At 38.3% G+C, this 14026-nt stretch overlaps 1 protein-coding gene across 4 annotated transcripts in view; it reads left to right on the top strand.

Moving 5' to 3' along the window:
* The window catches only part of LOC147068219 (glycogen debranching enzyme), a 36850-nt gene extending 25688 nt beyond the window's left edge, over positions 1-11162 (top strand). For 3 of the 4 annotated variants that reach the window (XM_085952142.1, XM_085952143.1, XM_085952140.1), the window contains exons 15-20: positions 713-881; positions 3697-3793; positions 6889-7059; positions 7174-7239; positions 7363-7499; positions 8725-10986. In XM_085952142.1, coding sequence (XP_085808268.1) covers positions 713-881; positions 3697-3793; positions 6889-7059; positions 7174-7239; positions 7363-7499; positions 8725-10972 — 2888 coding nt within the window. In that variant the 3' untranslated portion in view covers positions 10973-10986. Of the gene's footprint in view, positions 1-712; positions 882-3696; positions 3794-6888; positions 7060-7173; positions 7240-7362; positions 7500-8724 lie in introns of all 4 variants that reach the window. The other variant, XM_085952141.1, reaches the window with a different exon arrangement.
* The last annotated feature ends 2864 nt before the right edge of the window (positions 11163-14026 follow it).

The raw sequence follows: 14026 nt of genomic DNA, 5'->3' as shown, positions 1-14026 counted from the left end.
CATAGTGATCTATATATAATATGTAAAAAAACATTGTTAACCTGATCCGTGCCACAGACGAGTTAACTAGCCAAAGCATGTATGTCGCGTCAGGCCATGGACGAGTTAACTCGCGGGTTCTTGTAAACGTCATAACTTCTGAATAAACATTCTGTGTATATTTTCTAAACAATATTTATCATTTTAGTATGAAAATATTCACAATAAACTCGATAAACATATTATTTTGGTAAGTTTTCACAAATATTTATCATTCTGTTCCTATTTCATATTTTTGAGGGATTTATTTTATTCCGAAAATAGCTGGCCTACAAGTGTCCACCCTTTAAAAATTGGCTGGCAGTGATACGGTTAAGCTCTATCTCCATAGAAAGAAATTTTCTACATCTTTTTAGGACACATTGTTTATATTGGTTAAGAAGGTACCTACCTAACTATTTTACAATAATGGAATGATTTTTGGTTGAAATGGCAACTGTACTCACTCCCTCCCCCCCAGTTAGCAACAATATATTTTGGTACATTTTCATATTATATAAAAACTCCATCTGAATTGAAAAAGATTTTTATAACATTGCTTTGATTGTTACATATTTGGATATGATATTCAGAGAAAAGTTAATATGATTTGTAGGCCAATTAATAATTAAATAATAAAATGTTTTGATGCGTGTTGTGCGTTATGTTGCACTGAAATAATATTATGTTGCAGAGGCTCTATCCGCGTGGGACAGCCACGAGTTGGGGCGGTTGGTGTACCGGTATGGCGGGCGACCCGCGGGAGCTTTCCTGCAGGCACCGCATCGACCCATTCTGCCTGCCATCGCGCACGCTCTCTTTCTCGATCTCACGCATGATAATCCGGCTCCTGTTGATAAAAGGTAGGCTTATTTTTTTATTATTTAATGTTATTGATTCACCGTTGCTGGCAGTATTTTCTCTTTGTGATGAGTATTTTCACTGTGTTCCATTTGTGGTGGGTGGATATTAGGTTTGAATCTTGCTGTCTGGAGAAAATTCACGCTGAACGGTTGCTTTTTTTGAGCCCCACCTTTCCCATCTTTGAGATCGAGTGAACATCCAATCTTATTAAACAGCTACGTCTTGAACTGGAAATGGAAGTTTGGTATAGAATTAGTAAAATTATCCTACTTTGTGAGGTTATTCTATCAGCAGATTAAAACACTAGAAATCCAAAGTTGTTTTGGGTGTGTATTTTTGAAGGAAGTATTAATAGACAATTTTGAAAAGTTTTTAAATCCGAAGTGTCAGAATTTTTAATCATTGGTAAGTATTTATTTCGATGTGTCAGAATAAGGACGCCAGTTTTAGTGTGGAGGGTAAAATAATGTTTGAGGAAGTAATAATATTAAAAAATCGGTTGTAAAACTAAATAATCATTATTTAAATTACGCGTGTCAGTAGATAAAACATATATCCATTATTATTATGATAATTTGACAAGTAAACAATTTTATATGGGACGCATAGCAATTTAGGGTTACCATCTCGCACGTAAGGGATATTTGTCTATGCTCGCACGCCAAAATCATGAATATTGGGTACAAATAACCATTATTGTGATTATTAAAAGAACACCAACTAAGAAGTAATCGAAGGTGCACCAAAAGAGCGATAATTATATGAGCACATCACACAGATGACAGAAGATAACCTCAATTCCGATAACTTTAAACCCAAATTATAATAATTTAGTGGTATTTGACGGTTTATAAATATTATGGAAATTAAAAATATACCTATTAAACTATTATTATCTAATTGAAATAACCTGTTTCATAAATTAATTCTATTGAAACGATTATAAATAATTTGTCTTCAATTGAAATTACGTGCAAAATAACTAATTAGCTTAAAGTTAAGTGATAGTTAATGGACTATTTCAACCTATATCTAATATACTTACTTAAATATTTTTAAAGAAAGTAATAATGAAAAATAATACCTTATGTTAAGGTTAAATTTGATTAAAAATGTTATATTGCGAAATATTATTCATTCAACCAAATTTTTCAAACATTTTGAATGAGATTAAAATACCTTTTATGATTGAACGAACTAATAAATCGATAATCGAACGAGTTTATGTGATATTAGTATTAATTCAAATAAAATAGCTACCTACTTTCTGGTTTGCATGTAGATTATAAAACAATTTATATTAGTATAAATCATTTAGATAACGAACCTTTTAATGTCGAGACAATTGAAACATACCTATTACTTATTCCATATATCAAAATTATGGATATCGATAAATTATACTAAATAATTTTATTTACAAAATAAAAGGAATGTTCATTGATCGACAATGGCTAGGCATTTTTTGCTGTGGGGAAAATATTGATATATTTTTATAAAATTTACAATAACCTGGTCACACCGTTCACCGTTGACATGACAAGCCAAGCGACCCTTCAAGTTGCCATGTATTTTTTTTTGTAAACAACTGAAGTCTGCCTTATTCTTTATTTTTATGTCAAAAATAAACTTATAATAGACACATCTGGTGTACCTACCTACCTGTCTTCTTATTTTTTTAAATGTTAAAAATATATTATAATACACACTCAACTAGGCATACAACATAATTCTATAATGGAGCATGTATTTTCAATGGTCATTAGCCCAGTGTAGATACCTACTGAAAACAGTTTCTAATAAACATTAATAATTGATTACAAACTAATTCTGTTGTACCTAGAGCATAAAACCAACAGTTACAGCTGATGGCTAGAACGAATTTCTTAAGAAACCTGCTCAGAAGATCCACATTGAATTGTGGAGCCATTTTTTTTAGATACATTCATTATACCGTAAAACCCCCTAACTTCGCCAAGTGACCCTAACTTCACCTAAATCAATTAAACACTAAAAACTCATGTTTTTACCATCGCACCACACAATTTTCAAACCGCCATTATTTTCGCCGTGTATCGGTAATAGAAAGAAAAAATACTATTCTAGATTTCTAGTGCTGAGGAAGTCAACTGTCATCTGTCAAGGTACAGCATAACCATAGACGATTATGGTATTAGTCTATGATACAACTAACTCGAATATTAGTCTATGTTATAACCCTGGTTGGAATGACAGAGAAGAATACTGTCCTAGAAAATTTAAAAAAGCGGCCAATTAAATTATTTCTGCCCAAATTTTAATCTATTCTGACACACAAATATTTATACTTACATTAAACATTTTAATAATTCCCTGTTCTTGTTTAAATACTTTCTCATATATTATTTGAATACTTACCATTGAGCATTTTTTACTTCCTGCTGATTTTAAATTATTCCCAAAGATTATGTAATAAAATACTTTTATTAAGATACTTCCTATTTTTGAATATTTATACTTACCGAATAATTAGAAGCCGTTGTTTTATATCACCGCCATTGCATGTAATAAGTGTTTCAAATTTGTAATTAAATTATTATAAGATTCAGTTGACAATATCTTAGCAGACGAAACCGGTCTTGTTATAAAATGGAATCTGTTAAGGAAGTAGGTTCACTTGAAGAGGACTTAGTTTCCAGAGTGTGCCTCTCCTCGATGCCGTGATTAATTTGATAAGTATTCAAGCCATGAATGATGTGTATAATATATTTTATGTTTCTCTAGTATATAATAATCACTTTGGGAGTCGGAACTCATAAATCTCATTTATTTCAGGTCCGTTTTTGATCTCCTGCCTTCGGCTGCTTTAGTATCGATGGCTTGCTGTGCCTCCGGAAGTAACAGAGGATATGACGAGCTTGTCCCGCATCATGTAAATAAAATATCAATTATTATTTTTATAATCTAATAATATTATTATGATAACCGAATACATTGATAAAATCATTCTCTATACAGACAGAGCCTAAATATTTGAAAGTGAGGGAAAAGGTTTGATTATTGATTTGAGAGTTTGATCTTAGGTCTTGGGGCAAGGCAAGGGCAATGTTTTGTTTTTTGTTTCGGAAGGGATTATGTTATCGGTTTTACAAGAATTACAAGGAAGATGAATTCTGACAGTGTGTGAGTAATTTTGGAGAGCCATTGGCTATAATACCAAAAGTGGGAATTTATTTCCGTGTAGTGCCATCTGTGTTTTGTAACATGCCACTTCATAATTCGCTCTTTATTTTTGTATGATAGTGATACCGACCTTTCTCTGTCAAGGAGAATGGTGAAGGCCATATCACTAGCAGGCCAGAAGCGGGGTGGAATTGAGAGAAACGCACGTTGTCGATGCCGGCAGGAGTTTATTATATTGTCGTTATGCCGGGTATTGTCGTTTAGGCGGGTTGTTGACGCGGTTTTTCTGGCTGAAGATGCTTGTGGCTTGGCGGGCTGCCGACGTGGTTTTTTTTTTGGCTGAAGATGTTTGCGGCTTGGCGGGCTGTCGACGCGGTTTTTCTGGCTGAAGATGCTGGCTGTTCGACGTCCGAGGCGAGAGTTTTTTGGCGGATTGTAGACGCGGTATTCTGGCTGGAGATGCTTGTTGTTCGACATCCGAGGCGAGAGAGAGCATTCCGCGCGCATCAAAATGTTATATGCGGCGTCATCGCTGTTGTTAGTCTCCGTTGTGAACCTCCCTGTTTTACCGACGGATTGACTAGTGACACTTTGAGGTGGTCTCCTGTGGGAGACCTTCATCTGGTATCAATAGTACAGTACATTCTTTGATTTCGTCATTTCAAAGGTAAAATTCACTAAGATATTGTCAAAAAAACTGAGAGCTTTACATTATCTGTATCAATTTTATCAAATTCACATAAAAATATATTTAATAACAAAATAACTGTTTTGCTGCAAATAGTCAATATTTCCATTTAGAGATTTTTTTTTAAGTGTCAACCAATCTTTAAAACTGCTTCGAAAGTCTGATGCTGTGAAAGTGAACCGGTAATATTATGTCAATAAACCCTAACTATGAATATCCAAATTTAACCTTGCCGTCTGAAGGTGCATTACGTACCACATATTATGTTCTCTGTTCAGGCCGTTCGACTCTTTCTGGCACCTTCACAGCATTTGTGAGGTGATAATGTGACAATGATATATAGACAATTCCACTTAGTTGGGAACTGGTTAATTGCGGCAGCCACATATTTGGGCCAAATCTTAAGAAACGGAAACCAAACCATGGAACTATATCGCTTAATTGAGACAACATTCTGCTTGATTGGGGCAGTAAATTAAAGATCACAATACGTACATATTATGTCACATTACATTCATATAATATGTACGGTTGCGTTAGTGTACCTCTAGGAATCTAGGACTACCACTAGTATACCGTATTCAGCTACCGTTACACCACTTCGCGTGTGTGATGTATGCAATGACATTAATATGGACGAAGCATCTAGAAAATAAAATGACACTCACTTTGTGTCGGGTCTGCCGGATGGCGAAATTCATATTTTAATATCGGTATCCTACGCTCAAATGAACATTCTGCTTGCAAGCGGTCTGGCGACACCGCTGGGTCTGCCCATACAAAATTTCTGACTGTCAGGTTTCGACTCCACCGTTATTATTGTGTTACAAAATGCCAATGTGCCTAGTTAAAAATTGTAAAAAAATCTAATAAACACTCCAAGAAAGATGGGATATCACTTTTCATGTGTTAGTATTATTTATTATTTGTAAAATGCCATTTTAAAATAATGTTTATTCAATGCAATTGAATGACAGAAACCATTGGACAGTCGCCTGTGATGCGCTGGGCTCACTTGCGTCTAATCTCCGAGAAGTCGTAAGTAACCGAGAATCTGTTTCTAACGCAATGAGTCATGACACTAATACGCCATTACAATAAAGGTTATATTACTATAAATTCTCGCAGCTTGTATCGCATAATGGAAATGGATACGTCATATGGTCACGTGACATCTACCTATACATCTGTGAATGACTTTCATGCACAATTTCTCGTGCGCGCCGGTATGAAGTGAGTTGTCCATTTAATATGTCATTGGATGTATATGTCCATTTGCTTTATGTCAATGTTATTTAAAAATTTATGACCCTTGCCATGATGCCAAGAAATGATTTGACACTTTCAAGTAAAATTGCTTTGCAAACTTACAAAAACAAGATATATTGCACTTGATGCATTTTTGCAGAATTAAATATTGTTTGTACCTACTTATTATTTTATTTTAGAATTTATTATTCTCCTGGCTATTTAGAAACAAATGGTTGTTTGTGTGGAATTTGCTTAATTGGGCCAAAATGCCCTAGTCCCAATGTGTTCCAATCAATGAGGTTTAATTTTTTTCACTGTACTAATGGAGACGTTCTAACAAATGAGAATCATACATTGCCTACCATCAGTTTGAGCAAACACGATATAAAATCTCATGCGCTGAAAACCACACCGTACTAATCGGTCAATATCTCATTGGTTGCATACCGTTTAATATCAATATGCCGACCGATGAATGATTCCGAATGCTTTTCGAACTGTCAGAAAGTGTGTATGCATCAAATGTGAAAACGTCGCCGGAAAAAATTGATTTGGCTGATTACATGCATTTAAAAACTGTGAGCATGTGTTGCTGAAATTTATTGTTTTTGTGTTAAATATAAAGTTAATGGTAATGATTTTTAGTTACTTTAATAGAACATATGGTTAACTATGTTGTGCTTAAATTTGGTAGTCATACTGAGAAGCAACACGACGGTATAACATTTCATAGTTAAGTTGAAAATCGTTGTTCTACTGTGCGTTATGCACTGGAAACGCGGCATCATTTTGCTTAAAAATAGTCCCTCTCTATATATCATTACTCTGAGGGTCTATCCTATATAGTAAATCAATGGTTCCAATTAAGCGGAATCGACTCTAGGTATATCACTTTTTTATTCTAGATTCATGTTGTGGATGAGACACGTCAGTACAGCGAATGGGCGGGAGAATATGGAATGTCCAGCTCTGTGGAATTGCCTCAAGTGCCAGTGAATATGCAGACGGGAATCATCGCAGCGAAAAAAGCTCTCAATCAGCTACACTACGAATTGGGTAGTAATGGGTTTGACCAGGTGCGTGTCACTTTACTTAATTTTTGTTGAAATACAATGTGGTAAAATTTATTGCTTTCCCTTTTGGTAAATGTTATACAGTCAAATAAAGCTGAAAACGATCCACTCTTATAGGTATACGTCGATCAAATGGACACGGACATAGTCGCTGTCACCAGACATAATCCGGTAACACATCAAGTGAGTGTCTGAAAATATTAATTTATGTAACATTTTTCTAACAATACACTTTGAGGAGTGTTATGAATTCTTTAAAATATGTTTCAGCTCGAATGGATTCATTTCAAAATCAATTTTTTTCAGAGTGTCATTCTGGTTGCCTTCACTGCATTTTCACATCCAGATTGCAATTATAATGGTAGATCGATCAAACCGCTACGCTTTGAAGGGAAACTCGATGAAATTATTTTCGAAGCCAGTCTCAAGCACACCGATGCCAGGTATATTTTCTTATAAGATGTAACCCCATAAAATAAATAATGCGGTAGGTACCTAGTTTAAGAATGTTTGAAATGTTACCAAAAGAACAGCTTAATCCAATTTATATTTAAGATTTCTTCGCATTTTGCCTTTCAATTTTCAATTCCTTCACAATAGAATTCTCTCAGTTTAGAGCAAGCCTTTGGATATTATCTTTTGTACTATACCGTTTCCCATTATGGCGGAGAGTAATGTTTTTACCAAAACCTGCAATTTAATAAATATAACTTTCATTTAAATAATAAATATGCATCGATGAACATTAAAATATAAATTAAATTTTTGTACTTAAAAAATAAACTTACAAATTAAAAAAAAACTTTGTAAATACATATGCGTTTTTAGAAGTCCGATTTTTATTAGCACATCCTATTTTATAAATATTTTTAACATTACGACTGACAAAATGATTTTTGAAAATTTAATTGTTTTAACAATAAAAATTTGTAAACCTACCATGATTTTTTTTTAATTAACATAAAATTGAGCTTTGATGCATTCACAATACCAAAGTCCAAATCAATTAAATAAAAAGGATTTCAAGTTACATTTATAGGTACTAGACTAAAGTACTAAAAAAAAAAAAATATGTTTTTTAAATTAGAAACAAGATACATTAAAACTATGAATTTTTCAAAAATAGTTTTCAAACTACCATTTATTGATAACAGTTGATATTAAAAATACGATGTACTATATTATTAGTGGAATAATTTAACCTTGAACTTGCGCAGTTACGATTTCTTCTAGTGTGTACTAGCAAATTTAATTATTGTTACCAATACTATTTCCGACTGCTCTTACACGAAACACATTGGAACCTTTTTTTCACTCGGCATCGTCTCAACTATGTGATATTTTCTGTCAAAACTATCGTTATTATGTGGTATGTTTATAATAAAAATCTGCCTTCCAAAAATGCACATTTTATATAGTTTTTTTCTAAATTGTTTATTTTTTAATATAAATAAAAAACCTTTTTAATATTTTTAGATATATAGATATTGGATATTTAAAATAAAATTTAAAAAAAACCGAGAGAATTCTATCACTAAGAAATTGAAAATTGAACGGTGAGATGGGAAAGAATTTTAAACAATAATGGAACCAATAGTAATATTTTATCAGTTCAGTTCACTGTGATGTTTTGACTACCTAGTTTGACTGTATAAAAAAAAATTTCAGGACTGGCGGATCTGGCTATGGAGAAATCAAAAACTACTCAAAGCATCCCAAGTTTATCAACGGCCTAGCAGAGTATGAAACTGAAGTGAAAAGAAATATTCAACTGAGCCAATCCTCCGCTCTGAGGGGAGCCGAGAGGCGGGAGGGGACATATACTGTACTGGATTTCAAAGATTTCGGTCCAGGTGGGGTGGTGGCAATCCGGGTGTCGCAGAGGGATGAGGCGGAGGCTGCGCTGCGCTCCCTGCGACAGTCGGCCGACGTCTTCCAGTCATTGCCTTATGAGACAGCACTCGAGCGGCTCGGTCTAGTAGGTGTCCTTCCGCGCCTCTCACTGGCCGATCTCAACATCTGCCTGTACCTGTGTGACCAGGAAGAAAAGGACAACGGGGGCTCCGGTGTGTATGATGTGCCAGGTTCGGGTCCGCTGGTTTACGCCGGCTTACAGGGATTCGTGTCGGTCCTTAGCCAGATTGCCCCCAACAATGACTTGGGCCATGCCCTCTGTGACAATCTCCGGCAGGGTGACTGGATGATAGACTACATTTGGCGGAGGCTGGAGACTTATCCTGGGCTAGCGGAGCTCTCACGGTGGTACCGGACTGTGTTACAGCCGCTCAAGGAGATTCCACGGTTTTTGGTCCCGTGCTACTTCCACACTGTGGTAACAGGAGCGTACCGTCTGCTGCTGGACACCTGCTTCGCTCAGATGGGAGACTTTGTTCGTTGCGGGACATCATTCGAAAGGGCCCTGGCTCTCGGCAGCGTTCAGTGCGCCGGCGCTGTGAAGTCAGTCACGATGCCCCCGATGTCTCCCCATCTGCCTCTCCCTCGCGTGGGGCCGGCGCCCGTCACGCTTTCGGCCGGCCTGCCGCACTTCACCACCGGGTACATGCGTTGCTGGGGCCGCGACACTTTCATCGCCCTCCGGGGGATGTTCCTTCTCACCGGCCGCTATCAGGATGCTCGCCATCATATCCTCGCTTTTGGAGCATGCCTACGCCATGGCCTCATCCCCAACCTGCTGGATGGGGGGCGAAACTCCCGCTATAACTGCCGAGACGCCGTATGGTGGTGGCTGTACAGCATCCGTGATTACTGCAATGAGGCCCCGCAGGGTGCGGCGATCCTGCGTGATCCAGTCTCCAGGATATTTCCCGAGGACGATTCGCAACCGTGTGGTCCTGGCCAAGCGGAGCAACTCCTGCGGGACGTGATCCAGGGGGCCCTGGATGTCCACTTCCAGGGGAGAGTCTTCAGGGAGCGGAATGCGGGCAGGGCCATCGATGCCCACATGTCGGACAAGGGATTCAACAACCAGATCGGGGTAAACCCCGAGACCGGATTCGTGTTTGGAGGCAACGAAGCCAATTGTGGGACGTGGATGGACAAGATGGGGTCTTCGGATGCGGCCGGCAATCGAGGAAAGCCTGCTACGCCTCGGGACGGGAGTGCCGTCGAGCTGGTGGGTCTATCGAAAGCTGTCGTGAGTTGGTTGGCTGCACTGCACGCCCGGGGCGAGTACCCCCACTCTGGAGTCCGGCGGGAGCACCGAGACGGTTCTGTCACAACCTGGTCCTTTATCCAGTGGGCCGACAAGATTCAGCAGAACTTTGAACGCTACTTTTGGATCGATTTGTCGCCTGCTGCCAATGATACCAGGCCGGACCTCGTCCACCGCCGGGGGATCTACAAAGACTCGCATGGGGCGACACAGGCGTGGACTGACCACCAACTGAGGTGCAACTTCACCGTGGCCATGGCCGTTGCGCCTGAGCTTTTTGACGCCCGGCATGCGTGGACGGCCCTTGAGAACGCCAGAACCCTGCTGCTAGGCCCCTTGGGAATGAAAACCCTAGATCCGGAGGATTGGGCCTACTGTGGGGACTATGACAACTCCGACCAGAGCGGTGACCCCAAGGTGGCCCATGGCTTTAATTATCACCAGGGCCCCGAGTGGGTCTGGCCCGTGGGATTCTACCTGAGGGCCCGCCTGCACTTTGCTCAGGAAAATGGCTGTCTCCGGAAGACCGTAGCCGAAACGCAGGCAGTGCTTTCGCGCCACCTTGCTGAGCTGCAGAGTGGCCCGTGGCGCGGCTTGCCTGAGCTGACCAATGCAGGTGGTGCCTACTGCGCTGATTCGTGCCGCACTCAGGCGTGGAGCATGGCCTGCGTCCTGGAAGTCCTCTATGAGATCCGCCGCTGGGAGAGCAAGCGTCCTGTCCCGCTCGGCGCGGATGACAACTGACACTCGAACCGCATCGTAGTCCACATCGTGCCGTTCGCCCGCGATTCCACGCATAAAATTTACAGTAAAAAGCTCAAACTTTCGGACCGCCCGGAATATGACTCAAAGGGATCTGCGAACGATGGCGGCGATCATCTATATTCGGAGCCGTTTTTCTTGTACGATGCTAAAAACAGAAAGAGTAGAAATCAAAATAGGAAAGCTGAGAAGGAAAAAATTGGATGTGGAGGATCGATCGGCGATCGCTTACGCCACCAGGCCGACAAGAGAAAACGCAGAAAGGGCGGATTTAATTTTTTGCGTTTCCAAAAAAAACACTCCCGAAAAAGTGCTGAGTCACCATTTTCGAATGCTCGCGATTGCAGTGAGGTCGGTGATGTGGACGCGACATCCGTCTTTCAAAGTTTGTACTGGAAACGCTGCAGGGCCGCCGGTGACGTCTCCAAAAATATCTACAACAGGTTGCTCCGTCGATACGATTACACCTGCAGCTTTGCCACCGTTGTCTACAGCGATCGATATTTCTTATACAATCTTTCATTGGAGACAAAAACCATGCCGATGAAGTGTTTCATTGCCGATGACCTGGGTGGCCACGTCCTTTACAAAAGGTTCACCCGCACTCATAGAAATAACGAAAATGTTTTGAATTGGGAGAGCAACTGGCGCGGCGCGGAGCTAGTGCGCACCAAGCACTACATGCCCGTTTTTACCAATTGGGGAATCCAGCCTTATTACCCGCGTGCTGGTGTACTTTTTGAGTTCGGCGATCGATATTTACTCTTTTACACTGATCGTCGGCGCTACTACTCTTCCTTCTTCGATGACATTCAGCAATTCTACGAAAGCAATCGCTCTATCGACTCAGAGTACCGGCCCGCTTTTGACGTATTTACCTGCAGCAGAGAGCTGCTGGACTACGATGATTTCGTTTATTCGCACTTTAAGTCGGGAGAGATGAATCAAAAGCAAATGCAACCGCTTTTTTACTATGAAAACAGACAACACGACTATCGCCGGTCGTACAGAGGATCCAGTCTCTCTGAAAATTTTTCATGTTACGACACGAACAGTAAAAAAAAGATCTTTAAGAAAAATAATCCCACCGGGCGGCCGGGTGCCTATGGCCTCGCCCGTTTCATTTCTAAATTTCCCATTCCCGATTTTGCGCTAACGGAAGATGCCCATTCGGACAGATGGAAGAATCACATATACGAGAGTGGCAAACTCTGCGACCCCAAAAAAATTTATGAAAAATTCTACAAACCCGGTCGGCATGTATCCATTTCAAACATAGCGGCGGTCGAATCGAATTTAAAAGATAAGAGAAACAATAAAACTATCTCCCTGGATAAGAAAAAACTCAACTTTGATCAACTTCCGTCCAATTCCGCTAATGAAATGTCAAACTTGGAAACTAGCAAAAATAATCTCATACACACAGGATATGTGGAATACAAGAACGAATTAAAAGCTTCAAGCTTTGCTAAAATGACTGATATATTGTCTGTGACGAATAATGAGCGGGGAAACCTTCTCGTGATGGAGCCTCTACTGATAATGCAAAATTTAAATGAAGATCGTCTAAAAAATAAGATTCTCGCGGCAAAAAAAGCACAGAGATTGATGGTTTATGTCATTGTCGGTTACACAATATTTTTTATTATCTTTTCCCTCGTCGCTTTTTACATTATGTACTTCATGTGAATCTTTTACATGCTGCATATTTATATTTTTTAATTGTTATAATTAATAATATAACGTTTGTGTATAAAGTTGTTTATGCAGAAATGATATATTTTTATTGCTTTACTTTTAGTCACAATTTAATCACACAATAATATGATGAATAGTGTTTTCATCACATTTACAGAAAATAACTGCCATATCAGGTATTTAGTAATAAGTATGCCTTTAAAAATTCTATGTGCCATATCATGTACTCGTTTTTTTAATAACACCTGCACATGCTAATATTTTAGAAAATGGTTGATGGAACATTAAAATGCCTTTTCTCTTATAATCAATAAATATTATTAAATATTTGTGTATTGACATTTTGTAATTTTCTTTATTACATAATATTATGCGGGGATTTAGGATCACAGGGGTCTGTCTACAATAACACAGTTTTGAGATAAACGCAAATATAGATTTTGCTACTATGAAATTCATTATAAAGCACACTTTACTCAACTATATCTTGTAAACGGACATATGTACAACACAGAGCTTTGTGACACCGATAAATATGTTTACAGCATTATCGAAACCGGGGCTAACTCAAAACATGCATTTTTGTAGTTTGGCCCCTGTGATCCTAAAACACCGTACATATGTAATTTGCAAATTGATAAGAGTGATCTAATAAAGATACGTCTCTGTTCTGGCAGAACACACTAACTGGAGAATACTAGTTTTGAGTAATTTGACTTTGAAGTTGTTAAAATGTTTGAAATGGTCTATCATGTGAGTTTATTAAGTAATTGTAAAAAGGATGACTTTAAAATAAAGACTGTTTATTTATTAAGAAGGTTTTCAGACGGTTAAGTTTGAAATAAGGAACATTTTGGTATAACTAACTCAATATGTCATTTTTTCGAATTAGTGTCTTCTGTCAGAACAGTGACGAGTGTGAAAGTATTCCAATTAGAGCAGGAAATAACTTCCCATAGTTAAGAAAACTATTTTTATCCTCTTGAAGGTGATTTCTATTACTTATATGTATCACAATCATTTTCATTGACTAAATATATTTAAAATAAATTAATATAATTAGTGTTTGTTATTTCATTCAATATAATGTCTTTCCACTAAGAAATAATGGAAAAAAAATAGTACACTCAATATACTCTTGTTAACATGTTTCTATTGTACGCTAACGGTTTGGTTTTTCACCCCATTACACATAAAGATGCAGCACCCAACTATATTCAGATACCATCTTAAACTTTATGATTGGCTATATTCATACATTATAATAAATGCTGCTAGATTTATTATATTTTGCTTTAACGCATATGCGAAAGGTGATAAAATTTAATACATGGATAT

The sequence above is a fragment of the Rhyacophila brunnea genome, unplaced genomic scaffold (assembly GCF_057557595.1).
Source record: "Rhyacophila brunnea isolate RB1 unplaced genomic scaffold, BYU_Rbru_1.0 scaffold_3, whole genome shotgun sequence".
In the NCBI taxonomy this organism is placed as follows: domain Eukaryota; kingdom Metazoa; phylum Arthropoda; class Insecta; order Trichoptera; family Rhyacophilidae; genus Rhyacophila; species Rhyacophila brunnea.
The sequence above is the reverse complement of the archived record's forward strand: the minus strand, read 5'-3'. Positions and strand labels throughout refer to the sequence as shown.